General features: G+C 39.1%; 1 protein-coding gene across 10 annotated transcripts in view; it reads left to right on the forward strand.

Annotated features, from left to right (window-relative positions):
- The window catches only part of mrtfba (myocardin related transcription factor Ba), a 240623-nt gene that overhangs the window by 94457 nt on the left and 127234 nt on the right, over window positions 1-18932 (forward strand). For 9 of the 10 annotated variants that reach the window (XM_087997621.1, XM_087997624.1, XM_087997620.1 and 6 more), the window contains 2 exons: window positions 2052-2129; window positions 18440-18651. In XM_087997621.1, coding sequence (XP_087853747.1) covers window positions 18462-18651 — 190 coding nt within the window. In that variant the 5' untranslated portion in view covers window positions 2052-2129; window positions 18440-18461. Of the gene's footprint in view, window positions 1-2051; window positions 2130-8336; window positions 8354-18439; window positions 18652-18932 lie in introns of those variants that run through there. The other variant, XM_043712105.2, reaches the window with a different exon arrangement.

Consider the following 18932-nt stretch of genomic DNA (forward strand, 5'->3'; position numbering starts at 1 on the left):
TTGCACATCTTTAGTGTTCTAGTTGCTTCTGTAGTGCAGTGGCTGAACAACTGTGTCTGATCTCTTCCATGCTGTAGACGTTAACATTTCTGTAAACATAGGAGAAAGAAGAAGCAATGATTAAAGAACATTTTTAAAAAGCTGTCGTTTTCACATCTGCTTTTTTTTTTGGAACCAACACAATGGAAAATATGGCTATTAAACACAAGATTGTTGCAGGTTATGTTTTTGGAATCCTTTTGATTAAATCAACCCATGAAGTTTTGATTATGGAAAGCAAGTAAACATGCATCTAGAAAATAAAGTTAACCTCCCTAGTAAAGTACAACTGTTTAAATCCATATATGAAAATTGAATGATTTTAAATAGTTGTGATTAGGGCTAGCTGTGGAACGTCACCTGATATCATTTATTTTATAATATTTTTGATCTTCTCATTTCAAAACTGTGATGATTTTGTCAGCTATATTTCATTGTTTCTAAAGGAGCTGTGAATATTTTTTTAAATTTTTTTTTGCCAGGCTGTATAGTTTGGAGTTACTTGAAAATAGTAGCCTCTTGAGAATTCTTTGACAGTCAGTTTAAACACAATAAATATATTGGCCGGCCCAGGCTGGAATCTTTAACTTACTCTGCTATGCTCCCAAACTTTGAAAAGGCTCATTGGAAACATTATGTACACTTAGCTATGAGTTTCTTTTACGACTAGAAGTGCATTTGGCTGTTTTAACTACTTTCAACAAAGGAGGTGTTAAGCAATTTTACAATATTCTGATTATAAGTGTATATGTTGAACAAGTAAGTATTCTTTATTGAAAGATTATTCTCCTTCATGACTAGCTTTTATTTATTATTTTGAAATGCTACAAGTCATCAAACTTTTCACTTATTAAACCTATATGGTATATCAAATTGACCAGCTTATTAGATGTATGCCTTTGCTAGGTTAGTAATGTTATGTCAATTGTTCAGTGTAAGAGAAACAAACTACTTAACCTTTTAATATTAAGAAATTAAAGCCAGATTTACATGAATTGCTCAAAGGTTTTTTTTTGTATGAGTGTTTATGCTTGTTTTCTGGATGTCCCAAATAGCTCAGCTCTGTGTAAATGCACCTACTAGAAGGACTGTTTACAGGCTTCCTGATGAAGGGCTTATGCCTGAAACGTCGATTCTCCTGCTCCTTGGATGCTGCCTGACCTGCTGTGCTTTTCCAGCACCACACACTCGACTCTGATCTCCAGCATCTGCAGTCCTCCCTTTGTATTACCTTTTGAACTATTCTGATTACAAAGTGAATAAGAATAACAGCTGGTGACTAGAGTCTGCATTTTTCTCATTTTTGAGATCGTCTTGAAACTTTCCTTGAAGTTTACCCATGAAGCTGCTTGAGATTTGCAGTGTGAGAAATTGCAAGTGATTACCATGTGCTTGTTGCTTCATGGTGAACTCTGAGTTAGTATCTAAGTGATTTTGACAGATTATTGTTCTGCTTTCAAAGTGTCCAAAAATATTCAATTGCTATCATCACCTACTGCATAACTGTAACTTATTCAGTTTTGCATTAAGTATTTATTTACTTACCCTCAAAAACTGTTCAGTGCAAGTGACAAAATAACCACATAGAATGAATTCAGAAAATAAATGTTAAATCTGCCCATAAAGTCACATTTTAACAATGCTTTTCCCTCGTATTTCCTGCCCCTGTTTCTGGGGAGCTTTGAATTGAGGGCTACACTTTCCAATTTGCAATAGTTTGTGTAGCTGGAGCTAAACTGCTTGAAAAGGCTAGGTAAAGCTAAGTACTATATTCTGTTAGGTGCGCCTGCCATTGCTGACTACCTGGTTACAGCTCCTTTTGCAGCTAAAGGCTGCTGTATGTAACCAAGTCTAAAACTGAATTTGGGTGCCCAACTTTCAAATAGGATGTTGTAACTCTGAATTGGGATGCACTTGCCAAGTCTTTCCCTTGTTAGCAAAAGCACCTATTATTCTAGTACTTTGAATGCACTTTACAAATTTTTTATTTGAAAATGCATTTTTGTTTCTAGGTACAGTTGGATTACTGATCGGATATCTGATCCAAGGGGAAAACGTTTTGAAACTAGTGTCTATTAGATATTAAATTGGTAAGTGCCTAATTAAGTTACAGTGTCATACTCTCTAAACTGCTGTGCTCCATTTCCACCACCTTCACCTTCCCTCTTCTTATCCCTTATTTCCACTTCCTGCCTTGGAAAGGGATTGTACTTAAAAAAAAAAACATCAGATCTCTCTTAAGGTACTAGATTGCTTTTCTGCAATGCTGCTATAAAATCAACCTGTAAAAAAACACAGATTTATTCACATCAGGAAATTGTGATTCTTTTGTTTCTAGAACAAGTTGCCCCAACAGAACTAGTGCCTTGTTTCCGTTAACTGATTCCTCTTTAAATATTCATAAAGACGACTTTGCTAGCTAGTAACTAACGACATTTAACTTTACTGAAAGAATTTGCGACTATAAATCCCAGGCTTTGGATTCCACCCATTTTTGGATCATCAATAAAGATCCGCGAGTGCTCCAAAATGACTAATGATGCTTAGTCCTTGTTCTAGGGTAGTGTGAAAAATCATCCTGAGTTATTAACCATACAATAATATCCACATGGCAAATATTAATATAGTTGGATGTAGGTTTGCTGGCTGAACTGGACATTTCGTCACATAACTAGGTAACATTGTCTGTGGGCCTCCGGGCGAAGCACTACTGATGATTTCTGCTTTCTATTTATTTTTGTGTTTCTTTGGGTTGGTGATGTCATTTCCTGTGGTGTTGTCAATTCCTGTTCTTCTTAGGGGGTGTTAGATGGCGTCTAACTCGATGTGTTTGTTGATAGAGTTCTGGTTAGAATGCCATGCTTCTAGGAATCCTCGTGCATGTCTCTGTTTGGCTTGTCCTAGGATGGGTGTGTTGTCCCAATTGAAGTGATGTCCTTCCTCATCTGTATGTAAGGATACTAGTGAGAGAGGGTCGTGTCGTTTTGTGGCTAGTTGATGTTCATGTATCCTGGTGGCTAGTTTTCTGCCTGGTATGAAATATCTGCCTGGCAGGATACATGAACATCAACTAGCCACAAAATGACATGACCCTCTCTCACTAGTATCCTTACATATAGATGAGGAAGGACACCACTTCGACTGGGACAACACATCCATCCTAGGACAAGCCAAACAAAGGCACGAGGATTCCTAGAAGCATGGCATTCCAACCGGAACTCTACCAACAAACACATCGAGCTAGACCCAATCTACCACCCCCTGAGAAAAAGAACAGGAAATGACATTGCCATAGGAAATGAGCTGAAAATGTGTTGCTGGAAAAGCGCAGCAGGTCAGGCAGCATCCAGGGAACAGGAGAATCGACGTTTCGGGCATAAGCCCTTCTTCAGGAAGTGACATTGCCATAGGAAATGACGTCACCAACCCAAACATATAAATAGAAAGCAGAAATCATCAGCAGTGCTTCACCCTGAGGCCCACTGAAGATGTTACCTAGTAGGGTAATGGAACGTCTGGAAATGAAGCTTCCAGCTCAGCGAGCAAATCTACATCCAGAACCTCAACCTGAGCTACAAATCTTCTCAAAACTCATTAATATAGCTATATTCATGGAATTCAGCACCCCCCCCCCCCCCTCAAAATAGAGCCTAATAATTTTGATGTTTGAATTTTCCCATTGTAATTCTGTGCTCCATGGTCCAAATCTATTTTCTCATACATGTGATCAATGTTTGTTTCCATGCAGCATAGAATTATTTCATTTCTCTTGTATGGACTTGTTGGGCTGAAGGGCCTGTTTCCACACTGTAATCTAATCTAAATCTAATCTAAACTGGAGGTGCCTTAATCGTGTTTCAACAATGTACACAATCTTACCAAGCCTGCACACTCTTCGAGTTAAGGTAATCATCATGTGGTAGTTTCATCAAGGGGAACTATTTCCCATCTCATTGACAATATTTCATTTCTCTGCACTAAAGAAATTCTCAATCCAGTCACAACTCGTCACTTTTCAATATCTGTTAACTCTAAAGCTTGACTTTATTAAAAAAAAGTCAACTTCTGAAACAAATATTCAGGTTACATAACAGGATTACTTAAATCCTTTTAATGGTATGAGTCCCAAAAATTGCTGAATTTTGCAGGACCAATGATTTTGTCTATCGGCAACAAACTGGGCGGCACGGTGGCACAGTGGTTAGCACTGCTGCCTCACAGCGCCAGAGACCCGGGTTCAATTCCCGCCTCAGGCGACTGACTGTGTGGAGTTTGCACGTTCTCCCCGTGTCTGCGTGGGTTTCCTCCGGGTGCTCCGGTTTCCTCCCACCATCCAAAGATGTGCAGGTCAGGTGAATTGGCCATACTAAATTGCCCGTAGTGTTAGGTAAGGGGTAAATGTAGGGGTATGGGTGGGTTTTGCTTCGGCGGGTCGGTGTGGACTTGTTGGGCCGAAGGGCCTGTTTCCACACTGTAATGTAATCTAATCTAAATCTAATCTAAACTGGAGGTGCCTTAATCGTGTTTCAGCAATGTACACAATTTTACCAAGCCTGCACACTCTTCGAGTTAAGATAATCATCATGTGGTAGTTTCATCAAGGGGAACTATTTCCCATCTCATTTGCAATATTTCAAAGAAGTAAACATGTTGAACAATACTGCATTTTTCATTATGTTTTCATTATGACACCAGGAAAGGAATTTAGAAAACTTCAACAGGAAAAGCAGAAACACTGCACCAATAGCAGCAAGCAGGATGACTGAATAAACAAATTGTGCTGTTTTTGTTACTGCAAAGTAAACTTATCTTTTTTGCTCAATTATCTGAAGTGTTACTTTGCAATTTCATGTGCTATCCCTTATCACAAAATAAAAATTCAAAGTGATCAAATAAGATTTGTTGCCAACTCAGCTGCTTCAGTCGTTCTCACTTAGTTGCAAATAAATTATGATTTGGAGATGCCAGTGTTGGACTGGGATGTACAAAGTTAAAAATCACACAACACCAGGTTATAGTCCAACAGGTTTAATTGGAAGCACACTAGCTTTTGGAGCGGCGCTCCGTCATCAGGTGATTTTGTAAGACACAGAATTTATAGTAAAAGTTTACAGTGTGATGTAACTGAAATTATACATTTGAAAAATACCTTGATTGTCTGTTGAGTCTTTCATCTGTTCGAATAGCATGATAGTTCACTTTCTTGTGTAAATCACAAAACCTTTTTTTAAAAGTTGCATTCTCAGATAAATTATTTTAACTAGACCTACTTGTTCCTGAATGAAAAGTAACTCTCTTAAAAATAAACTTTTTTTAAAAGATTATAACTAATGAGTTATAAGATGTCCTTATAACTCATTAGGAAGGATTAAAATTGGAAAGATAATGTTTGGATTTTTTTTCCTTCAAATGTTCTATCCTACATTTTAATTTTTTTCCCTCACACAGGCTAAATATACATTGGGCTTTTACAGGATAATTGTGTCTAAACTCTGTTGAAGAGCTTGAACCCAGGGTAATAATGATACCTTGTTTTAATATATTTCTAGTAATTTAATAGAAAAAATAAAATAGGATAACCTCATTAACAATATTAATATTTTGCGAGTTTTGAGAAGATTTGTAGTTCAGGTTGAGGTTCTGGATGTAGGTTTGCTCGCTTCATTTTCACATGTTTCGTCACCATACTAGGTAACATCTTCAGTGAGCCTCCGGATGAAGCACTGCTTATGATATTATCTAGTATGGTGATGAAATGTCTGAAAATGAACCTTCCAGCTCAGTGAGCAAACCTACATCTAATATTAAGAATTTTACACAACCTCATTCATGACTTTAGACAGGTACTCATGGGAGCACTCATCAAGAAGGGAAGGAGGGTGCTATGGAATACTTTTTAAAAAAAAAAAAATTGCAATCCTCCAGTGTCATTCAAAACTGCAATCCTCCAGTGTCATTCAAAACTGCAGCTACCATACCTGACTGACTTTAGCCACTCAACAGTTGATGGGTCTCAATTATTGCCTTTTAAAGTTATACATGAGTACATTTTTATACAAATGGGACCACCATACTATTCACTTGTAATTGTATTGCATTTTTACAAGTAAGTTCTAATTATTTTGCCTGTACAGTAAGAAGATATATGTATGATAGTGGGCAGAGACTTTAGCAATGTGGCCAGCAAAAGAACTACTAATAATCTTTGGAAGACAGTTTCTCATTTCCAGATTCCAAAAAAAAATTACCTAATGGTAACTATCATTTATAGTTGCTTTGTGTTCCTGCTGTTTCCACAAACCATAAACTAATGTTTTAAATATTTTTCAAAGGCAAGTACCAGAACTACATTTAATTCTTACTATGACATCAACAGAACTCTGTAACACACAGATGTCCATAAATATTAAAATCAGTTTTTTCGAATTGTTTAGTTTTCTTCAGTGATGTCTGATGTTTAATAGTATATAAATTATAGTAGGAAGATTTAACCATCCATAAGATGTACACATTCCCCTTTACTCTGTTCATTATATTTATTACTCTTTTTATGAGGGTAGTTTTGCTTTAATGAAGAGTAAGACCTTTTAAAGAGAGATGTAACTTTCTATGTTGTACTCCTTTTGAATGAGACATTAAGCATTATCTCCTTCTGGGCCGTAAGTATTTTAGCTGTGGTCCCTTTAGTAATTGTGTTTATGGAATTTCCATTTAATTAAATTGTTGCTTCTTTTGAGATGTATGGAAAACACAGCAGCAATATGCCTCCTTAGGTTATGTGAGGATCTCATAATCTCATTGATATCTATTTATATTTGTTAATGTGATACTAAGTCCAAGGTATCGCCCAGTCGACAGTTCGTGCACAGTTGGCAGTAGCAATAAAGTAAACCTTAAATAAATGTATTGAACCATTCTATTTTGCTAATCTTTAAGAAAAGCCAAAGTATTCTACAGCTTAGAAGAAATGCATGTGGAAAGATGCAGTGATTATCCTATTGTTTATCTTGTCATTTATATTTCTAGTATTCTAATAGGAAAAAGAAAGTAGGATAGCCACGTTAACATAATCATGGGAATTCACAAAGCAGTTAATTGTATCAGGGTTTATCTTACATATGTTTGAGAATACCATTTCCTGATGGGAGTTCTTTAAGGACTAGAGGTAGCATTTCTTTTGCAATAACTAAATTCTAAATTGAGATTTCTGTTATTAATTGAAAATAGTGTACAAAATAGTGAGCAAGGAACAAGAGTAGGATATTCGTCCTTTCGAGTCTGCTTCACCATTCAATAAGATCATGACTGATCTGATTTTAACCTCAAATTCTACATTCCTGCATATCCTTTAATCTTTCATCCCCTTGGTAATCAAGAATCTATCCTCTGCTGCCTTGCAAACAATGATAAATTCTGTATCCATTGTCTTTTGAAGAAAGGAATTCCAAAGGCTCTAACCCCCTCATCTCTGTTTTAAATGAGTGACCCCTTCTTTTTAAACAGTGATCCCAAGTTCTACATTGTCCAACAAGAGGAAACACCCTTTCAACATCCACTCAATCAAGTACCCTTAAGATTTTGAACATTTCAATTAAGTCTTCTCTGACTCTTCTAAATGCTAGAGGATACAGCTTCAGCATGTCTAGCCTTTTCACATAAGGCAATCTGCTCACTGCAGAATTGGTTGAGTAAACTTTCTCTGAACTGCCCAATGCATTAACATCTCTCTAACCAGCACTGTACACAGTACTCCAGATGCAATCTTACGGATGCTATGTATGACTGACACAATTCTCCTATTGCATTCAATTACTTTTGCAATAAACATAATATTCTATTAGTTTTTCTGATGACTTGCTGTATCTGCACACTAACCTTCTGCAATTCATGCAACAGGGCATTCAGATCTCTCTCCATATCAGTGCTCTTAAACCTCTCACCAATTAGCAGCAAATGCTTTCTGCTCAATTCTGAGGATTAGAGCTAAAAATATCCAAGCACCAGGTTATAGTTCAACAGGTTTAATTGGAAGCACTAGCTTTCGGAGCACCACTCCATCAGGTGATTGACCATGTGGTTATCCACCTTATGAAGGACCGGTGCTCCGAAAGCTAGTGCTTCCAATTAAACCTGTTGGACTATAACCTGGTGTTGTGATTTTTAACTTTGTACACCCCAGTTCAACACCAGCATCTCCAAATCATGAGGATTAAAGCGTTCATTACAATCACATTCTGTGTGGATTTGTATATATTAGATTACATTGGCATGATTATTAACCTGTCTGAGAAGTTGAAAGCAACAGCTGCCAGAGGTGATATTAAAGTTTTTTTGAGTGGAAGATTAGTGGCTTTATGCATGTGGTAACCTGCAATACAAAGGGTTTTTGATAATATGAACATCATCCTTGACCCTAGGCAAGGATAGAAGGACACAATTCTATGGGGCAGTGGTCAGGAAAATCCAGCTTGATGAAGCATGTTTCAAGAGAGAATTACTGTGTTTATTAATTGACCTGTGAACTGATTGTGAATATCTTGCATGCCTCGTTAGGTCATGGCTGTTCAAGAACAATGTTATCTGGAAATGATATTTTGAAGAGAAAAAGCTTGGAGACTGGAGAGTTGACCTGTATGCTGCAGATCCATTTTTTTGGTCGCAACGAAACCGCTTGTTCCCTTGTGCTTTTGATATATGTAATTTAGTACTCCAGGGTTGTTTTGAGGGATTTTAGCCTGTCACTGAGGTACATAGAAGTTAACTGTGTAATAATTGGTATGAAATTAACTTGGAGTTGGAAGGAGAAACAGACTAATTTAAAAGTAGCGGTGCAGAGTGGTTGGCTAAGTAAAGGACTGTAGTAATTGTACACTGTTTCATTTGCAGAAATGGATGTGCCAAAAGTTCTTAAATGAGTGTGATTAAAAGCTAACAAAAGTGACTTTGTCAGGGGTTTAATTCTGCTGAATCCATATGCCTCTTTTCTATATCCAAAAATGATTCAAGGAGTGGGAACAGATCCTTTCCATGCTCACCAACACCATGTATGCAACACTGAAGAGGCGGGGCTGGTGGGATGATGCCAGCAGTTAGGAATCATGCCAGTTCTGCCAGCAAAAGGTTCATTTGGAAGTTTAAGTATTTTTGTACCTGGATCAGATTCTGGTGGGAATGGGGCCGAAATAGTTCAAAAGGTGTTTTGCTAAAGGTGATTGATTGCAGGTTGAGCGATCTTGCTATTAGGAAAGCAGAAATTTCAATTTGAAAGTTTAAAAGAAGCTGGATTGGAATCCTCCACAATGAAGAAGACCTGGACAATCATCCTGGTTAGCATTTGCTGTATTGGATTGATGTTTGAAATTGTCTAAGTACCCACATAAATGTGCCCAATTTTGGGATTTCGGGCAACAACAGGGAAAAGACTGCTGGTTGCATTTCTGGTGGCAGAATGGCACTGTATGAATTTGTGTTCTGAATTGCTTTGATTTTAATTTCACCACGCTTGCAACAAACCAGCCATTTCTGTAATTTTCAGTTAAAATAGAAGTATGCAGCACAATTGTAACAGCATTTTCATTCACATGGCTATAGGGTGAATCTAGAAAATTGGGCCAACTCCGTAGCAGTGCATGTTGCTCTTTGTCAATTAGATACCATGAAATGCCTTGCTCGTTTTTTATTTCTCAAATTTCTTCCCTCTGCAGATGAAGCTGGCATTTACCTGGGTTTTCTTCTACATGTAACAGTGGCCCAAATGATCTTTCTCGCACCCGAGTCCAGATATGTGTTGTGAAACTGCTCAGCCATGGAGCATATCACAAGCAGTCAGAGGCAGTTTTCCTTATTTTCCAACACAGCCACTGAGACCACTCTTAGTCTCCCAGCTGCTGCCTTGGTTAAGAAGGTAACTCAGGAAATGTCAGGTTTGGATTTTGGTCCTTGGTGTCAAAGGGCTAATGCAATGTCTACCTATTGAGCAACTGGAGATCTTCTCTTGTATTTTAAAGTGGTTGCAGCACTTCTATACCGTTCCAGACCAGCAGTCTCTCAAACTGTATAGAGTTATTTCTGTAAAATAACTGCAGCCTATGAAAGCACTCAATGACCTATTATTGACGTCAAATAAGTAGACTACTTTCCAAGTTTGGTAGGCAACATGGCAAGATTCCAAGAACTGGAACGAGAAGGTTTTCTGAACTGTTTCCTCCCTAACTAAAAGGAATGATATAAGTTGGAAATGCTTCAATTGTCCATTCTGTATAGTGCATTGAAGGTACTGGTCAGTTTTGTACTTCTAAAACAACAATTAAATGAAAGATGAGCTTGAATAACTTTTTTTTTTATTTTGCTTTTTGCTCAGTTTTAAAAACAATTACTGATATTTGACAGTGAAATACTTTTCACTTGAATCACTAATGGCAACATCCATTGATCGTAGGCTTGACTATGTTGTTCCAGTTAACATCAAGCAATTCCTGATGTATTAGCGTCACTTTATTATCCCCAGTGTGCTCAACTTTTGGCCTCTCGGACAAGAATAATTGAATTTAACAGTCTGGATGCTTTGTTTGTTGAAGCCATGGTCGTTACTTTCTGTGTTAAACTGTAACTTATTTATTCCTCAAGCAGTACCAAAGCTATTGGGAGAGATATTTCCTAGGTACCTCTGTTTTCCTAGAACCCTAGAAAGTTTATATTCACATTTCAGCTGTGGCTTACTTGATAACACATGCTTCTTGATTAGAAGATCAAGCACTTGAGTTATGTTCCTGACATTTTAAGTACTAAATCTAGATTGGCACACCTAGTGTGGCACTGAGAGAGAGCTACCCTGTTGGGAGTACATGTTTTGGTTGAAATTTTAAACCAGGACTGTGTGTGAAGGAGCACATTTTTGGAAGAGTAGGGATGTTTTCCCAATATTCTGACAAAAGTGTATCCTCAACTACCACAACCAAAACAGGTTGACTGACTGGTCTCTCACACTGCTATTTGTGAAACCTTGCTTGCATAATTGTCTGCCATGCTTCCTACATTACAACAGTGCCTGCATTTCATGAATATTTCATTGGCATTAAGACATTTTAGGGTGTCCTGAGGTCATGAAGGATATTGTGCACATGCAAGGTATTTCTTTTTGAGTTTGTAAGTGATGAGGTGTGACATCTCTGTGCATGTGCAGGATAGACCCAGTGCCGTTGTGTGTGTAGCTGTCATTGAAGTGATTTTACACTTGTTTGGGAATTTAATCAAGTTCGTGCAGTCCTTACTTATAGAACATAGAACATAGAACAGTACAGCACAGAACAGACCCTTCAGTCCACGATGTTGTGCCGACCACTGATCCTCATGTATGCACCCTCACATTTCTGTGACCATATGTATGTCGAGGAGTCTCTTAAATGTCCCCAATGACCCTGCCTCCACAACTGCTGCTGGCAACGCATTCCATGCTCTCTCAACTCTATGTAAAGAACCCGCCTCTGACATCCCCTCTATACTTTCCTCCAACCAGCTTAAAACTATGACCCCTCGTGTTAGTCATTTCTGCCCTCGGAAATAGTCTCTGGCTATCGACTCTATCTATGCCTCTCATTACCTTGTATACCTCAATTAGGTCCCCTCTTCTCCTCCTCTTCTCCAATGAAAAAAGTCCAAGCTCAGTTAACCTCTCCTTATAAGATAAGCCCTCCAGTCCAGGCAACATCCTGGTAAACCTCCTCTGAACCCGCTCCAAAGCATCCACATCTTTCTTATAATAGGGCGACCAGAACTGGACGCAGTATTCCAAGTGCGGTCTAACCAAAGTTTTATAGAGCTGCAACAAGATCTCACGACTCTTAAACTCAATCCCCCTGTTAATGAAAGCCAAAACACCATATGCATTCTTAACAACCCTGTCCACTTGGGTGACCATTTTAAGGGATCTGTGTACCTGCACACCAAGATCCCTCTGTTCCTCCACACTGCCAAGAATCCTATCCTTAATCCTGCACTCAGCTTTCAAATTCGACCTTCCAAAATGCATCACCTCGCATTTATCCAGGTTGAACTCCATCTGCCACCTCTCAGCCCATCTCTGCATCCTGTCAATGTCCCGCTGCAGCCTACAACAACCCTCTATACTGTCAACAACACCTCTAACCTTTGTGTCATCTGCAAACTTGCTGACCCATCCTTCAATCCCCTCATCCAAGTCATTAATGAAAATTACAAACAATAGAGGCCCAAGGACACAGCCCTGTGGAAAACCACTCACCACAGACTTCCAGGCAGAATATTTTCCTTCTACTACCACTCGCTGTCTTCTGTTGGCCAACCGATCCTGTATCCAGACAGCTATGTTCCCCTGAACCCCATTCCTCCTGACCTTCTGAATAAGCCTACCATGGGGAACCTTATCAAATGCCTTGCTAAAGTCCATATACACCACATTCACTGCTCGACCCTCATCAACTTTTCTAGTCACATCCTCAAAGAACTCGATAAGGTTTGTGAGGCATGACCTGTCCCTCACAAAGCCGTGTTGACTGCATTTAATCAAGCCATGCTCTTCCAGATGGTCATAAATCCTATCCCTCAGAATCCTTTCTAACACCTTGCAGACGACAGACGTGAGACTTACTGGTCTGTAATTGCCGGGGATTTTCCTATTTCCTTTCTTGAAGAGAGGAATTACATATGCACACAATTGCAAATCAAAATCTCAGGGTTGCACCACACATGTGTATATCCCCACATAGATCTTCACAAGCTACCAGTGCTAACCTACACAACCTCACACTAGTCTTGTGTGTGCAATCCCACATATGGACACACCTCTACAGACACTGCCACTGATTCACATGTGCGCAAACACCACTACATGTTTCTCCACAACTTCCCACTCATGCACATGCACCCCAAACACGGACCCATGCTCGCACACCCCACAGCACCCGAGTGCATCCACATATCTCCTTGCCCTTTTCAAAATCTAATTCCACTGGTTTCTATCCCTGAACACTTCACGACCAAAATATGCTGCCTAGCAACCAATAATAAAACCTACTTGTTCACTGACAGATTTATTTTCTTTAATGCTTCTTGAAAATAATGAAGGCATTATAGAATTGAAATATAGATTTGGTTGAGAACATTTGCTACTCCAGTGCCCACTATCAACACGATTCATGCTAATCACAGACAACCGTATATGTACAGTATGTGGTGCTATAACCAGCGGTCATTACCGCTGTTGTCAGTTAAAGGCTCTGCAGATAACTTTTAAACTTACCAGCTATTTCAGAAAATTCAGTCAGTAAGCTTTTTTACTTTGATTAAGTATTGTTGACTACTCACCTGAAGAGTTGCATGGTTCAGTACTATGGGGTGTATTGTTTACATTAGAAGCGTAATGAAATATTCCATTATGGTATTACATTCATTCACCAGCCATTCCTAAGAGTAAAATCTAATCGAATCTTTCCTACTTTGCTGTCTGTCTGAGACCTCTGAAAAGTGTCGTTGACACTCCTGAGCTCCCCTCATCCAGAACCCCAGGTTAAGGTTGAGACCTTCCAAGGGCCAGCAATGATTACGCGGTTGTACAGATGGGTAGTAATGATCTAGAGAAAATTTATGCATCAGCTGATGGTGTGCTCTGCCACCCTGTGTAGATGCTATACCCAAGCTTTTCTCTGTTAATAAGCAGATAAGCATGTATTTAGGGTTCATTGATCAATTGATGTTGTGGATGGAAAGTAGCAGTAAGACTGAGTAGTTCATAAACTCTATCCACAAAGAAATTAGTCTTGGTTTCTGTGTCTCTGATTTGGCTTTGATCTAAATTGACAGTCTCATACTTTGAGTTCTGCTCTTAATTGGGCACCTCTTTTCACTGTGCTCTACTGTCTCTCTTTGCTCTGGCTTTGTAGTATTCCCAATTTCCCCTTACTCCCTTAATGTTTTCACTATGCTCTATATTCCTGGTGCTCCTCTATTACAGATTCCTGCCAAGGATAGACAGTCTTTGTAATGAAACAGGTATACTCACCTCATTATTTTCTCTGAGTAAATACGTGTTTTCTTAAAGGCATTATTAAAATACTGTTTATGTGCAGCACTTTTAAATTATGAATATTATGCAGTTTTATAATTTGGCTGCAGATACCTAATTATGAATCTGTTTGAAAAGACGTTCACCAAAAAAAAAAATCTTTGGAACCATTGTTTTATTGCATTTACTGAAGCTCTTGTAACAGTTTTTATTTCTGGTTTTGGACCAGCATGGCAAGAAATCTCGATCAGAATTAACTATGTGGGCGGTGCGGTGGCTCAGTGGTTAGCACTGCTGCCTCACAGTGCCAGGGATCTATACTTCCTTCCAGCCTTGGGTGATGGTTTGTGTGGAATTTGTTCATTCTCCCCATGTCTGGGTGGGTTTCCTCTGGGTGCTCCAGTTTCTTCCCACAGTTTAGTGATGTAGGCTAGATGAATTGGCCATGCTAAATTGCCCATTGTACCCAGGGCTGTGCATGGGAAATGCAGAGTTACAGGGACAGGGTGGGTCTGGGTGGGATACACTCGGATTGCTCGGTGTGGACTCAATGGGCCGAATGGCCTGCTTCCATACGTAGAGATTCTCACGTTTTTATCAGCAGTCTCTGCTTTTATGTCTCACTGATTTATAATGATTAAATCACATTGTTTACAGTCAGCAAATTAACACCAATGTCAGTTGATCTGTAACCCATTGTGTAAATTTCACTTTTGAGCAAATCAAACCATTGCATTTTGGGAATACTGCCATCCTGATGTTCTTTGTGCTTTACCTGGAATAGGGTTGCTTCTTAAAGTGAGACTGTCAGAAATTGCCCTAAGCGCAATACAGAACTTATACATATATATTTTCTGGTTGCTAATTTACTGCCAGCGTGCTTATGTAGAGATCTGGGTCATTTTTGTTCAGATTAATTGAATATCGGATATGGTGAAACTGCTGGGCTGATTCACTGATTATCCTACACATAGTCTCTCATATTTCTTTTCATGAAAAGCTTTTGTTAGATTTTTTTTTTGTCTGTACAAGTAAGTAATCTGTGTCTCCGGATTGATTTAATCCATACCTGTCTATTCATGTTGACTGGATAACTTTGCAACCATTGAAGTACCTTTGAACTGTAGTCCTAAAGTAGGATCATATGGCAGCCCAGTCCCATAGTAACCATGTGATAAATGAACAACAGCTGCTTTCTAGAGTGGTGTTTGAATGATAAACATTGACGATACGCGGGAGAGTTCCCTACTCTTTTTGGAAAAAATGTCTCGCAATCCTTTAAGTATAAGAAGGCAGGTTTGAATTCCTATCTGAAGGGCAGTAGCTCTGACAGTACAACAATTCTTTCAGTACAGCACCGAAGTGTCGATCTAGATTTGGTTTTCGAGTCTCAGGATTGGGGTTTGGAATTAACTTCTGATTGTTCCCACAGCCAGAATTAACAGACAAATTAGTCACATTATTGTGGAGCAACTGCACAAACCTTTCAATGCCAAAATCATTGATTCCCTACAATGCGGAAACAAACTATTCGGCCCATCGTGTCCCGCCCAGACCCCAACACTCCCCTAGTCAAATAATCGTAAACTTCCCATTGTTAATCCACCGAGCCTCACATCCCTAGACAGTGGGCAATTTAGCATGACCAGGAGGAGAGACTGGAGCATCCAGAGGAAACCCACAAGACATGGAGAGAGCATGCAAGTTCCACACACACAGTCAACGGAGAGTGGAATTAAACCCAGGTTCCTGGTGCTGTGAGGCAGCAGTGCTAACCACTGAGCCACCATGCCACCTAAAATAATGATGACCTATTCAGTTTTTTTTTAAAGTCTTAATATAAAATTATAATAAATTATAGAGCAAGTTAATATAATTAGACGGTACTATTCACTTTTTAAAAAAATCTGAGACTTTCTTCTTTTACTGTGTGCTTTTTATAGGGAGCTAATCAGATTGGGTAGAAATTTTAGGGGTCTGAGCAACGTGGTCTATGATATGTGGCAGAATCGGATATAAAGTTGGGCAAGTTCCATCTCAATATTGGGAACAATTTGTGCATTTTTATGTTTTTCATGAGCAGTGTGGCAAGTTGCCTATTAAGATGGTATATTGCTTGTTAAATGTCTTGTTGATGGCGCATTATCTATTAATATGCAGCTTCCAAACAAGTTGGGAAAACTCGGCATGGAAACAAAAGCACACACCTCTCTGCTTACTGTGACAAAATCAGAGCCTGGAGCATGATCCACAGGCACCAACCAGAACCGGTTTTTCAGCACAAATATTGTTATCTAACATCCTGCAATCCCTCACAATACACTGACATGTTTTCTAAAGGCACAGATTTGCCTTACAGGGCACACTGGCAACTGACCTTGAAAGGCTGCACTGAGCACTTCGATTGCAGACACTGGCTTATGGATTTGACCAGGTTTCAGCTACTCTCATGCTCTCTTGGTCCTTGCTCACTTTGGACCTCCCTGCATCTTTGAATATCACTGCCTTTCTACAATTAATGCAGTTATGCAACCAGTTCCCACTGAGGTGTCTGTGCCTGAATTGGTGCACAGCAACTTTTTTAAAGATGGCACAAATGCTGGGTGTGCAGGTTTGAGATCCGCAAATTTGTAAATAGGGTTAGAGCTGAATTTGATCTCACAGTCATGAATGTATAGAGAGTATAGCAAGAGACTACGTATTCAGTCTTACAGTGTACTGGTATTAAGGATTATTGTGGAGGAGGCTTGGTCACCTGTCCTTACTAATTACAGTCTGCGTGTCAGGCAGTTGAGGAGTGAAGAGTGGGGAGCAGAATCCTAAGTCAAGGATGTCTATTGAGTTGTGGGTTGATCTGGGAATAGTGTGTTTTAAGATATGGCAGAAATTGGACATGATGAATGCCAGAGAGATGAGGTAGGTTTTAATGAAGAGCTGATTTATTAAGGTAAGATGAGAGAACTTGCCAAGCCTTGCAACAAACAACCCTTCAAAAGGTTAAACACAGCTTGGACTTAGCCAAAAAATGTAAGATTCGTTCCAATAGACATAAATGTGCTTGCTGTACTGGTGATGGGGACTGTAGTCGCATAAATCAGTTCATATAGGCTTTTATTAGCTGAACTGTTCGGGACAAATGGTAACTTAGCTTGAATTCTGTTCATTGCAGTATTGCATGTGTCAGTGCTTCAAACCATTGTACCCAGTGAGATGAGCATAAATATAATGTGTTTGGGGCAGTATGGTAGCTCAGTGGTTAGCACTGCTGCCTCACAGTGCCAGGGACCTCGGCCGACTGTCTGTGTGGAGTTTGCACATTCTCCCCGTGTCTGCATGGATTTCCCCCGGGTTCTCCGGTTTCCCCTCACAATCCAAAGATGTGTAGATTAGGTGAATTGACCATGCTAAATTGCACTTTCAGGGTTGTGTAGGTTTGGTGCATTAGTCAATGGGTAAATATAGAGTGGGGGATTGAGTCTGGGTGGGGTACTCCTCAGAGGGTTGGTGTGGACTTGTTGGGCCGCGGGGCCTGTTTCCACACTGTAGGGATTCTAATTCTAATCCTGAAGTAAGGATCTCATGAATAGTTCTAAACTCTGTGCTTTTTTTAATCCATTCTTCCCCCAACCATTTCTCTCTCTTCCCTCCACCCCCTCCACCACCACTGCCATTGCCTGACTTTTAAGAGTTTCATTAATATTCCACTTTACATGGAATAATAAATTTAAATAAGATGCCTACTAGTTTCAACTTGATTTATGAAAGCCAGTTTAATTATAAAATTGATTTCTTGGTAAATTGGCATTGAGCCTATGTTTTTGTATTCATTGTATGAGACAGCACATTTTGTCATATATTGTGATTTCTGCATGCTGATCGAGCTGGATCAATCCAAATGTGAGCTGCTGGTTATTTAGCCAGTTCCTGAATTTTCCCCATTCATTCATTGATCATGTTTGTGTATCCTGAGGATTTGACGGGTGTTACAGAAATGCAAGTTCTTTCAACCTACCTTTCTTCCCATATATTTACTTACTGCATTTCCAGTGTCAATGTTGAATTGTTATGGAGTCTAGTTTGGGCCACAAAGGATAAAAGCTAAGACTTGTGTCAATAGCACAGATTGTTCTTTTGTGAGAAAATAATCATTAGATGGAAAAGAATAGACTTCTTAAAAAATCAAATTTAAGTATTCATAAAAGTATATAAAAAAAGAGACCAAGTCTAAGGATTTATCTATATGATAAACAAGAATTTTGACATGACATAAAAGCTTTAAACTTTGTCCGGCTGATTTTGTTTCTTTAAAATTGACAATATTTAGTCTGAGAAATAACATGCCAATTTCTGTTACCCTCTCAGCATTATCTGTGCGCAAGTCAATATGGAACAGCAGGCAGCTCCTACCATCTTATTGAATGTGATGGATCATATACAAGTTTCTGAATTGGAAGATTCAATGTTGCAGAGCCTAATAACCCCAAGCCCTCGAAGTGAAATGGTTGCCCATGAATTCCAAGAGCTGACATTACAGACAAATCCGCACCTTCCACCTTTGAACGAGAGGAAGAATGGTGAGTATTGTAATTGAATTGTCTATCTGCAGCTGTCTTTGTTTGGAAGAGGCAAGACGATGCTTCGTTAAGGTTGTCAGGTGAAGTTTACAAATGGTGAAAGTTTTGAGTGATTATTACAGTGGTCAGTATAGCAGGCAGACTCCTGTCTGTTGATGTTGTATAGTTAATAACTGAATTGAAATTTTAGCCAGAGTTACTTTAGTTTGTATGAACTCCACCTCTCTGTAATCCCACTAGTCACTTTGCGTTTAAGTTTGGTGTAAACCAGGACCGTATTG

This window comes from Chiloscyllium plagiosum, unplaced genomic scaffold, assembly GCF_037043375.1.
Source record: "Chiloscyllium plagiosum isolate Xiang-an unplaced genomic scaffold, Cpla_swu_hap1 HiC_scaffold_20, whole genome shotgun sequence".
Classification (NCBI taxonomy): domain Eukaryota; kingdom Metazoa; phylum Chordata; class Chondrichthyes; order Orectolobiformes; family Hemiscylliidae; genus Chiloscyllium; species Chiloscyllium plagiosum.